Consider the following 14545-nt stretch of genomic DNA (forward strand, 5'->3'; position numbering starts at 1 on the left):
AAATGCTGGGTTTCCTTTATCAATTGAAACATTACAGTTAACACTTACATTCTCTGTGGTTCCTGTAATGACATGTAGGCCATCGTAGGTTGATTTGATGTACATACCCTACGAAAGAAAAGCAGACAGAAGGTCAATGAGACATTTTGCCATGGCAGATTAAACCCCACCATCCCTTTTATATCTAACAAGCAAAACAGTGCTGCTGCTGCAGTGACCGTTGAGAAATTCAGAAAAAAAAATGCACCCACCAGCTACCAAATTGCTCCCGAGGTGATGTATTTCACCAACTGCAAGTGATCATTTCATAAGTGAGAGCAAAAAAATCTTTAGCATCTCCTGAATGACTAAAAACCAAGAATGCAGGGTGCATACTTTAGCCAAATCAATAATGTTGTGTGCCAGAAATTAAATTGCAAAGTGAACACTATTTATTTAAGTTTACTTATTTATATAAGTAAGGCCTACATTAATATTGCAATAAACTTACTGTGAAAATCCCCTAGTTGCCATAGTCCGGCGCCTGTTCGGATCAATGCATTCAATCAGCACATAATCTCAGAATGTGGGAGGAAACCAGAGCATCCAGAGGAAACCCATACTCTCTCTGAGGCTGACAGCAAGACTAATTTAAAGTTTTTCAGAGTGGACTCAAGGCCTGTGGCCTTTTATAACATTTTCCGCATAAATTTTGGCATTCTATAGTCAAGATTGTTTTGATGGAGCACTGATTAAATGCAACACTCCTGGCATCAGTCTTTGTGACTGTCTGCATTACTTTCAGCCTACTGAGAAATTCAAAATTTGTGTTAAGAACATAAAATCTAACACAAAGCAGACACTGTTGTGGATGGTTCAGGTCAGAATTCAGCTAAATGCAATAATTATGCAGATTTTTAGATAAGTCAGTATGCTCCTTCGCCCCCATAGATCTCCAACAAGCCAGTAAATTTAATGATCAACAAGCACATCTCCGACATGGCAACTTCACTTAAACAATCAGTGAATACAACACCCATCAGGCAGTTGCATTTTAAATGCTTTTGACTTGAAAGTAAGAACTTAACATAGTGCAGAGGAAAAGCATACCACAAAGGTGACATAGTGCAAGAGGCAGTCAGCATTCTCAATCTGCTTCTACTCCATTATTAATAGTATAATCATATATATTAACAGCGCTGGTAGCTCGCACTTAAGTTAATAATGAGCTCAGTTACGTCTCTTCTCAATTTTAATAGTGGATCATGTTCCAGTGCCTGTGACTTCATAGGATACCTGATCTGAGGAGTGTGAATTGATTGATAAAAGGTGAGTGATATTTTCTATTCACACAGGAAACAACCTCAATAAATTTACATAAAATAACAAATCTGGATAACCACCGCAGTCTTATTCATTGATGTCATGATCAATCACTGCACTGCAGCTTCTCAAATTAATCTTTACAGACTTCTGGAGATTTTGGAGGTTAGTTTTAACCCAATTTGTCACAGGATTGCATAAGACATCAGGTTCTACATCCTTCCTGATATTACACTTCATTGATACTCAATATTGCATTTCAGTGTCTAGCAATGGAAGGATATGGGGAAGGAGATAATTTATGAATTGTTCATAAGTGAGATGAGATGTATTATAATAAGTAAAAGGAATGGTGAGTTGAAGGAAAATAAGTCCTGGGCCTTCAAAGGTCATGACGGAAACAGGACAGGAAATAGTGTAACCCTAGAAATTATGGCCCCGACATTGATGGGGCAGGTTGCGTAGGTGGGGCACAAGAGTTTTGGATGGTCAACTCAGGTTACCTTATTTGTTTCTTTGCCAAGACCCCCACAAGATATCCATCTGATTGAACTAGGTTCAATCTCTAATCAGGTTTGAGTGGGGTGGGGACCTTGAGAACAGGGTTAGAAGTCTGCAGCTGCTACTGGGTGCATTGGAATGATTCTTCCTCACCCCGGGGTGAGGGGAGTTGGGGTGGCTGGGATGTGAGGGGTGCAATTCTGAAGGGGAATTTGATCCCAGACCCTGGCAGACTCTTTGCATAGAAGCGGGGTTCTAATACAAGCAGCAGATAGTTGATGGGCTAGGAATTGGTGGGCCTAGGAAAGCACTCGTGCTCCTCCTATCCAGAAGTGAATTCCATGGTCCCCCAGAAGCTTTCCATGCTGGCAAGTTTCCTGCAGCCTGGGAAACTCCTTATCCTGCTCCTATTTCTTATGTTCTTATTGAGTCTATTAAACCTATTTATAAATATTTATAGGTGATGTGGAAACAAGTTGCAGTTTAGTTTGAACATTTTTAAAACATTTTTACTTCTCTCAGTACTCATGCCTCTCATTTTTAAGGTTTAACAAGGACCCCCACCCCATTTTACCGCTGTGATTGGATGGTTTGCATGGTTTTCTGGTATCTTGTATTTTTCCTCCAAAATTGTACCTTTTTCCCTAATGCATTTTTTACATTGCTAGACTGAAGGAACTACGTGGCCATTGGAGGTTTCTGACCCAAAGATCTTCTTCATTGTTCAGTTCTGTTACGACCTCTACTTGTTTTACCAGCAGTGTTGCCTTTTCTACTGCGAGGTCTTCCTTAGACTGCAATGCATCTAATCGGGATTCATTGGTAAGTGAGGATATGCAGTCTCGTCTTAATTCTGTTTTTAGGTCTCCATACTCACATCCTTCTAACAGCCTGTAACGGGTGTTAACTAAAGCATCAACTGATTCACCTGGTTTCTTGATCCTTTTGTTTAATTTGGAACTTTCTAGAATCTTATTGCTCCTCACTCAGGTTGAAATAGTTATCAAACACTTCTAAGACTTCTTCAAATTTAACAGAATTTATCAGAAATTTATCAAATTTATCAGAAGAGGTCATGGGGAGCGTGTGTGTGTGTGTGTGTGTGTGTGTGTGTGTCTGCGCGCACACGTATGAAGGGGGGGTGAGATCTGTTCAGAGATCAATAACATTTTGTGTAAAATAGGTAAGATTTGAGATTCAAAATGTTTACTAAGTGAATCAAGCCACAAGATTCCAAGGGTTTTGAACAAACATAAATATATTTATTATACAAGTTCAAAAAGATACAACAATTTACAATATTTATCTTATAATCTAACACCTAAAGTAAGTATGTGATGCATGTGAATTGCATGTGGTACAGGTGAATTACATGTGGTACAATAAGCCATCTCGCAGCGCTTCAACCTTGCCTTCTGAGATTCCATTCCCCTTGGATTTCTAAATACACTCAAGATTCACCCTCCAAGCATAATCTCAGATCCTCAGCCATGCCCAGCAGCAGAACACGACTGCTCCAAGGGATAGCTTTTCCCAAATGGCCCACAGCACAGTCATCAAACACTGGCTGCCTTCTCAGATCTTCAGGGCTTCTCTTGCACCCACTTCATTCAAAGTCTGTTCCCTGCAGCTCTTTCCTTACTTTGGAGCCTATTTCACTGCTTCTTTCTTTGAAGATCACTTCGGGGGACCTATTCCTGCCCCATACTTTTATCCTTTACAAGGACTTCTTTTTGGAACATCCCTCTGTCCTCCTCCCTATACCACTCCCACGTCCTGCTCCCTAGGATACCTGCTACATGATAGCTCTCCATTCCAGGTCATCTGGCCTACATTTTTGCATGTTCTGTTTCTTTTCCTCTGCACAGGTGGGCACGGGCAGCCCCCAGCATGAAAAACACAAAATAAACTGAGCTGCACGAATGCAGTCACTTCTCAGCCAGCTATGCACAGGAGATCAAAGGGTCATTGGGAACCGGGGTTCCCAACCAGTAAACTGAAAAAGCTAAGTAACATCACAGGTCTCTTCACTTCCTTAACCTGAAGCATGGGTAAACGCAACCACTTTTTCCGGTGCTGCTTTGTGGTTGCCGTATGTAATGGCCCAGATTGCAGTTTTTGGAGACCCATTCTTTCCAAGTGCTACCTACCCAGTGCACCAACAAATAGATTTTTACCTTTTATAAAGGTTTTCCACTAGTTCTATGATCTTTGCATGGTTCTATGATTCGAAGCCGATGATCACTCGACCAGGATTTTCTTCACTGACCACCATGTGCTGTGCTGCAGCCCTAAATGACTTTAAAAGTTGATTTTCTGACTCTTCCTGCCTCCACTTCACCTATGGAGCAACTTTAGAGCTCTTCAATTGTGTCTTGCTGTGCTCTGCAATTTTGGCACCACTTTCACAGGTCTGACATCTAATCTTCTTTAAACTTGAATTTTCACTGTTTTGGGGTCCATCACATGTTGGATGTTGGTTAGTCTAGCTTCACAATGATCACTGAGACACTGGTGTGTTCAAACAACAAGTGCTTTATTTCATGCAATTAAACAATGTACAGGTATCAATGACTAGATGTTACACTGCTGAAGCTATGAATGTTCTTCCCTCCCTTTCCTCATCATGTGTTCTCTTACATCAACATTATGGGAGGTACTTTTACACAGTCCCACACATTAACGCAGGTATAGAAAAAGTGACAAGAGCGGTTTCAGGAATAAGTAACTTCTGTTAGGAGGACAGATTGGAGAAGCTGAGCTGTTTTCCTGAGAGAAGAGAAAGTCTAAAGGCAATTTGGTAGAGGTGTTCAAAACAATGAGAGCTTTCAACAGAATAGAAGGGAAGAAACAGAATAGTAGAGAACCAGAGGGCACCAAATTAAATTGATTGACAAATGCGTCAGAAGTAACACGATGAAATTTTTTTTATATGTTAGAAACAGAAAATAGGTGCAGGGAAAGGCCATTCGGCTCTTCGAGCTAAAATTGCAAAATCTAGGGTCTGGAATACCCTAGATATTCCAGCACGAGGCAGCAAATGAAGACACAAGGAATTGGATAATTGAAGAAAAAAGATCTTCAGGCCTAAGGGGAGAAGACAGAGGGGAGTGGGACTAGCTGAGTTGCTCTTGCAGAGAGCCAGTATGGATGGACACAATGCCTCAAATGACCTCTTTCTATATTGTAACCATTCTGAGATATATCTGCACAGCTGACTCTGAGAAATGAAGTAATCGTTTGTGTTTTTTCACATGCTAATTTCTAACACTTATCACCTCACAGAATAGAAAACTATTTTCAGCTTTGCCAACCATCTAATAGTATTATGACATATTCAATTTTTAGTGTGAATTTTTGTGTGCTACTGACTTAGTCATTTTATCTTCTTACTGGATTTTGATTTCACACACTATAACTGATATAAAACTGCTGCCATTGTACATTCCCACACTCGTCCAACCCACCCAGATGAGCCACCAGTGCTTGGTCTTTAAATTCCTTCAAGATCTCTCCCCTATTTTTGTGAATTCGTCGAACCATGTTTTATACATCTACTCTTCCCTGGCCAAAAGCAATCAACTCTTTGATCTGTCTTGGATCAGATGATAGGAAGTGTGCAAGGATAGTCAGCTGCAACTGGTCTAATATTTCTCAAATCAATGATAAATATTGAGTTAATCACATCCCCACCATCCCCTCCCCTCCCTGATAGTATGGCCAACACAGAGAACATGTTGGGTGAAGATTTTTCATCATGAATATTAAAATATCATTGGAACATGTTCCTAATATAAGTTTCCTCTTGCAAACAAATTAAATAAAGGTATTAAAGTCTTTAATAACAGTAATCCCTTTTAACTGAGAAATGTCAAACCAATTCTTTTAATGGTCAGGTTGACAATACACCAGAAGATTGGAAACAACATATCCCACTGCAAGGATTCATTATCATGACTACCTTTGCATTCATTTAGGCTACAGTAAACAGTGAGTTTATTGCACATGATTATGTGGAAGAATTAGGTCCTTACCAAACCCTCACTGGGCATGATATTCGTTAGGTGGACAACTTCAAGATGTGCAGACTGTGACACCAGGGAATCCGATGAAAGTGAGATGATGTGATCGCAGATCCCTGACAATGTTTTACACTGTAAGGAATCAGAACCCAAGACAGGTGTTAGTAATATGAAAAAGAACTTACCAGGAAATTTCCTTATCCCTTCATCTCTTGATCTTTTTATAGTTATCACATGAAAGCTAGTTGTTAATCATGCAGCATAAACTGCATTATGTAGAAAGAGACCCAAAGTTAATTCATCATCATCTATATTATCTTTCTATTTTGAGACATACAATTCGAGTTGAAACAATTTCACCACCATTTCTGTCTCATATTCTGAAGAAAACCCCAACTTTCACATCTGATTTATAATTTTGCTGCCTCGTTTTATTGCACACTATGTATTCAGTAACAAACAGACACCGCGATATTAGTTTAGCCAAGTTTTAAGTGAACATTTTGCACTTCGTTAGTGAATAAATCTCGTATTAAAATTTCTGCTGGTAGTGGAGCTGTTCATTTATATTACAGGCAGCCTCATTAGCCAAAAAGGAAGGGGGATGGTAACCACTATTCTGCCCTCTGAGACAGTGCAAGTATTGAATACTTTAGCACATTACACACAATTTTGTTCATACAATTCACAAAATTAGACACCCACCAAGAAACAGAAAGCCTGATTTAATATTTTCATGTTCATGTTTCGTGGTCCTTTATTAAATGACATTTGAATACTCTCACAGACAATAGTGACTTCCTAATAGCATTATGGAGGACCTCACTTGGATTCTGTGCTATTTCCATCTGATTGATCAATGAAGATAAAACTCCTGAAAATCCACTTAGACATTGGAAAAAGAAGCAAATTGGAGTTGTGTACAGGGCATGTTTTCATGGCCAGATGACTTTACATTACTCTTTGCGGCCTGGCCCAGTTTGGACTGCCTGATTACGTAATTGATGTATCCTTTTTTCAATAACATTTGACCTGTGAAACTAACATTCTTAATGTTACATAATACATTTGTGTAAGGTTTCTCATCTCCATTATACAGTTTTGATAAAGGGAAGGAAACTGCATTTCTAAAATACAGGCAACCATATGGCACGACAAGGTATCACTTCAGAATTTATAAACTATGATGATTAGAATGTGTGAAATAACCGGTCCAAAGCATCATTCATCCCTTAAATAAATAATTTCAGTTGGACAGAAAATAACCCAGCACCCACTGAATGAGAAAATCTACCCAACACTCACTGTAAATGACCCTGCAGGTTGATGGGGCTCCACTGTAAATTATGCATCAAAATTAAACAACTAGAACAAAGGTAAAAGATTAATGCTTCAATCTCAGAGAAAAAATTCCAGACCTTTCATCAGCAAAACTGCAACTGCACACTGCTGAGAGAAGAGTAACCTAACGAGAAATTCAGTAATCCAGAGGCCATGTTCCAGTCAATAACAATTTATGTTCAATTAAGCTATTCAACTGCAAGGATTCAAGGGAAATGTTGAGTTCAATTTTTCAATTTTCCATCTACTGGTAGGGAAACAGAGAGTGGGACTGTTGACCAATCCCATCCCTGGGTTGGGGAAACAGTCACATATTCCAATTTTCAAGGCACACCCAATAATTGGCCTGGCGACAGGTTCTCTTCTTGGCAAGTTCTTCAGTTAGGTTTATTTATTAGCGTCACAAGTGGGCTTACTTAACACTGCACTGAAGTTACTGTGAAAATTGCTTAGGTAGGTGGGGTCTCAAAGGGGGAGGGCCAATCAGGGGCTTGATAGGAACAATTATAGGCTGCAATGGAAGGTAAGTGAGAGAGGGAGCTTCAAAATAGAGTCATCTTCCGGGAGTGGCCTAGTACTTCGTGTCGGTGTGTGTGCTTGATCCTGGACCGGTAGACGGGCGCCGCAACAGCTCGGTGACTAGCACTGCTAGCTGTGCAGATACATGGATTTGGGCCTGTGTCTGTGGGAGTTTGCACATTCTCCCTGTGGTTGCGTGGGTTTCCTCCGGGCGCTCCGGTTTCCTCCCACACCCCAAAGATGTGCTCTTAGGCTGATTGGTTTTACCAAATTGACACTATTCTCCCCTGAATCTGGCTAAGTTAGGGGTTCCATTCGTAGACATGCAGGGTAGAATAGGTGTAGGGTGATGCGGCGGCGCGGGCTCGTTGGGCCGAAGGGCCTGTTTCCTGTGCTGGGTTGTTCTTTGTATCTTCTATCTGTCTTTTTTAAATCTCATTTTAAAATATGTTTTCTGAAGCCAGGCCAACATTGTAGGAGGGGGTGAGGGTTTGCCAATTGAGATTGTGTGTCTGTTGCACAATATATCAGCTATCAGCCAGCCGCAGGGAGAAAAATGTGATGAACAGAAACAGATTATTTTTTGTATTATGAACAATGTATAATTTTCAGTTGAATGCAAATATTTGTAAGTCAGGTAAAAATGGTTTCAATTACATTTAGGTTTTGTTTATGAAACTTGGTGCTTCATTGTCTGGACAAGCTTTTGGCTGAAATGTTTTCAGCCTTGTGTTTGTTTGTAAAAATCACATTTTTAATTAAGTTTTATATTTCCTGAGGTTAAAGAGATGGTTTCAGAGGGTGTAGTAAGTTGAGTGATTTTGGAAATAAAACACAACCCAGGAAAGGTTTACTGTTGCCTAGCAACAGAGATCTAGTGACCCAGACAATGAAATACAAGAGTTGAGAGGGAATGCTCAACAAGACTTGAGAGAGAATGGAGTCAGAAAGAGAGGATGGATTTTTTCAGCTCTCTGAGAAGAAAAACTGCAAGACTAATGAGTTATGGGACTCTGTAGCAGAGATACCACAGGGAGAGTTCAGGGAACTAACTGCTTACACTTCAGTTGAAGAAAGAGTGGGCAGGATTTTCCATCCCCTCCACTGAATTGTGTTTTCCAGCAGCAGAGGCAGCTCATTATCAGCCGGCAGCAGAACCTTCCAGTCCTGCCAACATCTACGGCATTTTGCGTGGCTCACCTGTCCCACCATGGGCATGTCACCTTCAGTGGATCCAGAAGATTCCACTGACAGGAAGGGCTGGAAAACCCCACACTGAGTTTAAAATTAGGTTTTTGGGTGTCTCGGAAAGAGATACAAGTTGAGTGAGAATCATCAAGTGAATGTTCAGGAATTCAACGGAATAACATCGTTTGTAAGTGCACCAGTACCAAACAAGAAACCTTTATGTCAAACTTATAGTAACTCCTCACTGCTCTGTGTGTCTGTAAAAGTACTTGAGGTAAAGAAATACGGGAATTTCAATTATCTTCTTGTATTGTGATTTTTCCAACATTTTGATCTAGTGTGATACAATTCAAATTTCTTGTTTTGATAAATACTTTATTAAAAGTTCATCATTGCCCTTTGACATTCAATGGCATTACCAAAGTTGAATTCCTCCTACCAACATCCTGGGGGTTAACATTGATCAAAAGCTGAACTGGGTTAACCATCCAAGTACTATGACAACGAGAGCAAATTACAGGCTAGGAATCTTGTGGTGAATAACTCATCTCCGGACTCCCCAAAGCCTTGTGCACAGCTACATGGCACAAGTCAAGAGTATAATGGAACACTCACCACTTGTCTGGATGAGTACAATTCCAACAACACTCAAGAAGTTCAACACCAACCAGGACAAAGTAGTCCACTTGACAGACACTCCATTCACAAGTACGTAAACAGTTCCTCCCTCCATCATCAACACATAGTAACAGCAGTGCACATCATCTACAAGATGCTCTACAGGGATTTACCAAAGCTCCCTAGAAAACATCTTCCAAACCCATAACTGCTACATCTAGGACAAGGGCAGTAGATACATGGGAACACCACCATCTAGAAGTTCCCATCTAAGCCAAACAACATTTCACTTGGAAATATATCACCCTTCCTTTATTGTCACTGTTCAAAATCTTGGAACTCCCTCCCTAACAACACAATGGATGTACCTACAGCACAGAGACTGCAGTGGTTCAAGATAACTTGCCACCACCTTCAATTTTCTTGATGTGGAGATGCCAGCCTTGGGCACAGTAAGAAATCTCACAGGTTAAAGTCAACAGGTTTATTTATAATCGCAAGCTTTTGGAGCACTGCTCCTTCAGCAGGTGACCTGATAAAGGAGCATTGCTCCGAAAGCTCGTGATTTCAAATAAATATGTTGGACTGTTACCGTTCAATTTTTTTGTCTATTGTCTTTCGTTGCTTTTATTCAAATCTTCATGTTCTTAAAAGTAGACAAATCTAGAATATGACTTTGACAATTGCACTGAACACTAACCATTTCATTTTAAACTGTCTATGTCTGCCACAAAGGCAGTTGTGCTTTCATCAGCAAACTTAACAAGCTGAAAAGTATTCCTTTTGACTCCTACATGCTAAATGCCTGCATGTCAGCCAACAATTCAGTGTTTCTGATGAGAATGTAGGTAGGATGCTCTTCACTGGATGAGATTGGTTAACTGGGTTACAGTTTCTGTTTTAACCCAAATATCAAGTCCTTAACCTCAACAGCCATTCTCAAAATCTTTTTGTTGAACTGGCTCTGCATTATTTGTATTTGCTGGCTTTCTGAAGGATTGTCCAATTAGTCTCACACCACAAGGACCACACAACCTACACCACAGGGACTGCATCAGTTCAAGAAGACAGTTAAAGATGGGCAATAAATGCTGGCCTAACCAACAATGTGCACATCCCTTGATTTTTGTTTTATAAAGGTTCCTATGAATTTGTTCTATAACTCCCCTTCACAGTTTCTGAAAAAAAGAGCTAGAATCTATCAAATCAGATTTCACTCCAGGAACTGACTTGTCCAGTATTAACAGCAGCAGGGATCATAACAGTTATCAACCAATAATTGCACATAGCTCAATTCACTTAATGAGAGCTGAAAGCAACAACCATTCACAAGCCCAAAAATATGAATAAATATTACAGGACCTCATGAACAAAAATGGAGAAATTCTGCATCACTTTCAGTAGAATGGAGTTCTCCCAGTATCCAGGCAAACAGTTCACTCTTAATCAAACTACAAAAAACGGATTCATTGACTGTTCACACCCTTGTTTGCAAATTGGCTGTCATGTTTAGCAACAGAACAACAATGACTGCACTTCAAAATAATTCATTGTATGTAAAGCATGTATCTTCTGAGAGAATAGAGAAGGTGTTATTTAACTGTGAACTTTTTCCACTGAACAGCAAGTCAATGAATATGAGATAGAATAAGAGGAAATCACTGTGGAGTGCTAAATGCATTGACCTGTACTCATACGATCAATATATATCATACAATTGAGATTTGCGGACATAATCTCACTATCACTTTTGGAGATAATGGAATGTCACACCTTGGAAGTGCCATCTCTCAGGTGAGGTGAAATCTTTCTTCTTCTTTGATGGGATGAGGGCTTCGCTGACAAGACCAGCATTTGTTGCCCATCAATAACTGCCCTTGACTGAGTGAGTGGCTTACTATGCCATTTCAGAGGGCAGTTAACAATCAACCACACTGCTGTGGGTCTGGGTTATCATTAGCCTGTTGTAATCCCAACTAATGACAATAGGACAGGTCGGATCCCAGAGTGAAACCTGGCTTAATAGGTCCTAACTTTTGTTCCCATAAAATTCTGTAGGGATACTATTGATTAAATTTTCAGGAGTCTGCTGATACTGAACTTTTAATACAAAGAATAAAACACAAATTAAACAAGAAAAATGAACGATATTACACCAGACAAAAATAGTTGTAAAGATCTCAATAGAAACATAAGATGGTGCTTTAATTTCCCAACATCCCTTTACCCCAGCAATATCACGACAGATATATGCAAATTCAGGAAGATAAAACAATTCACAATATTTATCTTATAGTCCAATATTCAGGATAAATGTGAAGCACAAACTGAATTAACAGGGAAACTGTAGTCAATAAACCATACTCCAAAGTAAATGACATATGCAACTAAAACAGATTTCACAGATTTATCAACAACCCACTCCAGCCCAGGTGTTTGCCACATTGTGAGCCAACAAGTTTCACTGAAACTTTGGTCTGAATTTTGCAGCAGCCATCCAATCATTTTGTGTCTGTGTCCCCCCACCCCCTAGCAGGTTTTCCTGCAGCTGAGGTGGCTCACTGAGGCAGTTGATGCAATCCTCCAAACTCACTGAAGTCTACATTTTACGTGATTCACCCATCCTGCAAACTGCAAGCGGGTATCAACTTCCCGCTGGCTGGAAGGGCTGGAAAATCCCGCTCTTTGTCTTTCTTGCAAGGGGTTCCAATCTCCACATTTGGACAACTTGTCTTGAAACTTCCTATAAACTTCAGATCTACTTGGGCAACTGCAACAATGGTCCACCTTACAGAGTTTCAATCTTCCTTTCTCAAGATCTTCAAGTACACTTGAATTCAACCCTTCAAGCATATTTTGAGATCCTCGGCTGTGTCAAACAGACCACCATTACTCCAAAAAGCCCGCAGTATGGAGCCACCAATCTTTAGGGCTTCTCTCAAGTCCACTCCGCTTAGCTTCAGGCTAGCTCCTTGCAGCTCTCTCTTTAACTCCGCTCTGCTCTATTCTGCCAATTTGACTTCTTGGAACTCTTTCTGATCCCTAACTTTGTCACTGCCTAGGAGTTCTCTCCCCGTCCACCGGCTCACATCTTGCTTCCTCCTTTTTACTAATTCATGGGCTGAGCCAGCATTTATTGCCTATCCCTAATTGCCCTCAAGAAGGTGGTATTGAGCTGCCTACTGAATTGCTTGAACTCTGGTAGAGGCAGCTGAGGGACTTCACTGGCGCATTCTGGGAGAAGTCAGCCCAGCACAGCAACTAAGAAGTAGGAAGCGGAAGAACACCTCCAGTGATAAACAGGAGTTACAGCATCTGGTAGAGGCAGCTGAGGGGCGTCACTGGTGCAGCCAGGGAGGCCCGGCTTCAATTGGTGGCCTTGAGCTCACTGTCTATGTGGAGTCTTCTCTGCCTTTTGGCTAAGATCAAGTGTAGTATCGACATGCTGCACTTGGTTGAAGTCATTAGGTTACATTTCAGCTTCATTTGAAGCAATTTTTTAAAGCGGCATCTGGGCCTTTTGGCTAAGATGCAAATAAGATCAAGCCTTGGAGGAGGAGCTACACCTACTCCAATCAGCTTGGATCATGTAGATCAAGCCCAAGACAGGTGGTGAGAGCCCTGTCTTGTCAGCTTGGATTGGGAATGTCCCACCTTGTTGGGACTTTGAATTGGCTTTCATTTGACTTGACTGGATTGGAATAAAGTAAAGAAAAAAAAATTATTCTGGGAGAAGTTTGATTAGGGAAAGCATCATGGCTGTACTGAGAGGGGATATATCCGAGGATTCGGCCATTGAGTCTATATGGGTGGAACTGAGAAATAAGAAGGGAGAAATCACTTTGATAGAGTTGTACTATAGGCCCCCAAATAGTTGGCAGGAAATTGAGGAGCAAAAATGTAAGGAGATTACAGATTACTCCAAGAAAAATAGGGTTGTAATAGTCAGAGATTTTAACTTTCCCAACATTGACTGGGACAGCCATAGTATGAGAGGGCTGGATGAAGAGAAATTTGTTGAGTGTATTTAGAGGAATTTCTCATTCAGTATGTGGATGGCTCAACTAGAGAGGAGGTAATGCTTGACCTCCTCTTGGGAAATAAGGAAGGGCAGGTGACAAAAGTGTTAGTGAGGGATCACTTTGGGACCAGTCACCACAATTCTATTGGTTTTAAGATAGCTATGGAGAATGATAGGTCTAGCCCTGAAATTAAAATTCCAAATTGGAGCAAGGCCAATTTTGATGGTGTCAGGCAGGAACTTTCAAAAGTTAATAGGGGAAATCTGTGGGAAGGAAAAGGAATGCCTGGTAAGTGACATACTTTCAAAAGTGTGTTAACCAAGGTTCAGGGTAAATACATTCCTCTTCGAGTGAAGGGCAAGGCTGGCAGAAGTCGGGAACCCTGGATACTCGGGATATTGAGGCCCTGGTCAAGAAGAAGAAAGAGGCACATGATGTGCATAGGAAGCTGGGATCAAGCGAATCTCTTGAAGGGTAAAGTGCGTGTAGGAGTAGAGTCAAGAGAGAAATCAGGAGGGCAAAAAGGGGACACAAAATTATCTTGGCAGATAAGGCAAAGGAGAATCCAAATAGCTTCTACAAATACATAATGGGCAAAAGAGTAACAAGGGAGAGAGTAGGGCCTCTTAAGGATCAACAAGGTCATCTATGTGCAGATCCACAAGAGATAGGTGAGATCCTAAATGAACATTTCTCATCAGTATTTACTGTTGAGAAAAGCATGGATGTTAGGGAACTTGGGGAATTAAATATTGATGTCTTGAAGAGTGTACATATTACAGAGAAGGAGGTGCTGGAAGTCTTAAAGCCCATCAAAGTAGATAAGTTTGTGGGACCTAATGAGGTGTATCCCAGGACATTGTGAGAGGCTAGGGAGGAAATTGCGGGTCCCCCAGCTGAGATATTTGAGTCATTGATAGTCACGGGTGAGATGCCTGAAGATTGGAGAGTGGCAAATGTTGTGCCTTTGTTTAAAAAGGGCTTCAGGGAAAAGCCTGGGGACTACAGGCCAGTTAGCCTCACATCTGCGGT

The 14545-nt window shown here is 40.8% G+C and overlaps 1 protein-coding gene across 1 annotated transcript in view; it reads right to left on the minus strand.

Annotated features, from left to right (window-relative positions):
- LOC145342123 (connector enhancer of kinase suppressor of ras 2) overlaps window positions 1-14545 on the minus strand; it is a 711051-nt gene that overhangs the window by 435398 nt on the left and 261108 nt on the right. The window contains exons 6-7 of the mRNA XM_080187363.1: window positions 5838-5957; window positions 49-108 (exon numbers count right to left, since the gene is read on the minus strand). Of these exons, the coding sequence (XP_080043489.1) occupies window positions 49-108; window positions 5838-5957 (180 nt within the window). The remainder of the gene's footprint in view (window positions 1-48; window positions 109-5837; window positions 5958-14545) is intronic.

Source organism: Carcharhinus amblyrhynchos, chromosome 4, assembly GCF_965287045.1.
Source record: "Carcharhinus amblyrhynchos chromosome 4, sCarAmb.v2.hapA, whole genome shotgun sequence".
Classification (NCBI taxonomy): domain Eukaryota; kingdom Metazoa; phylum Chordata; class Chondrichthyes; order Carcharhiniformes; family Carcharhinidae; genus Carcharhinus; species Carcharhinus amblyrhynchos.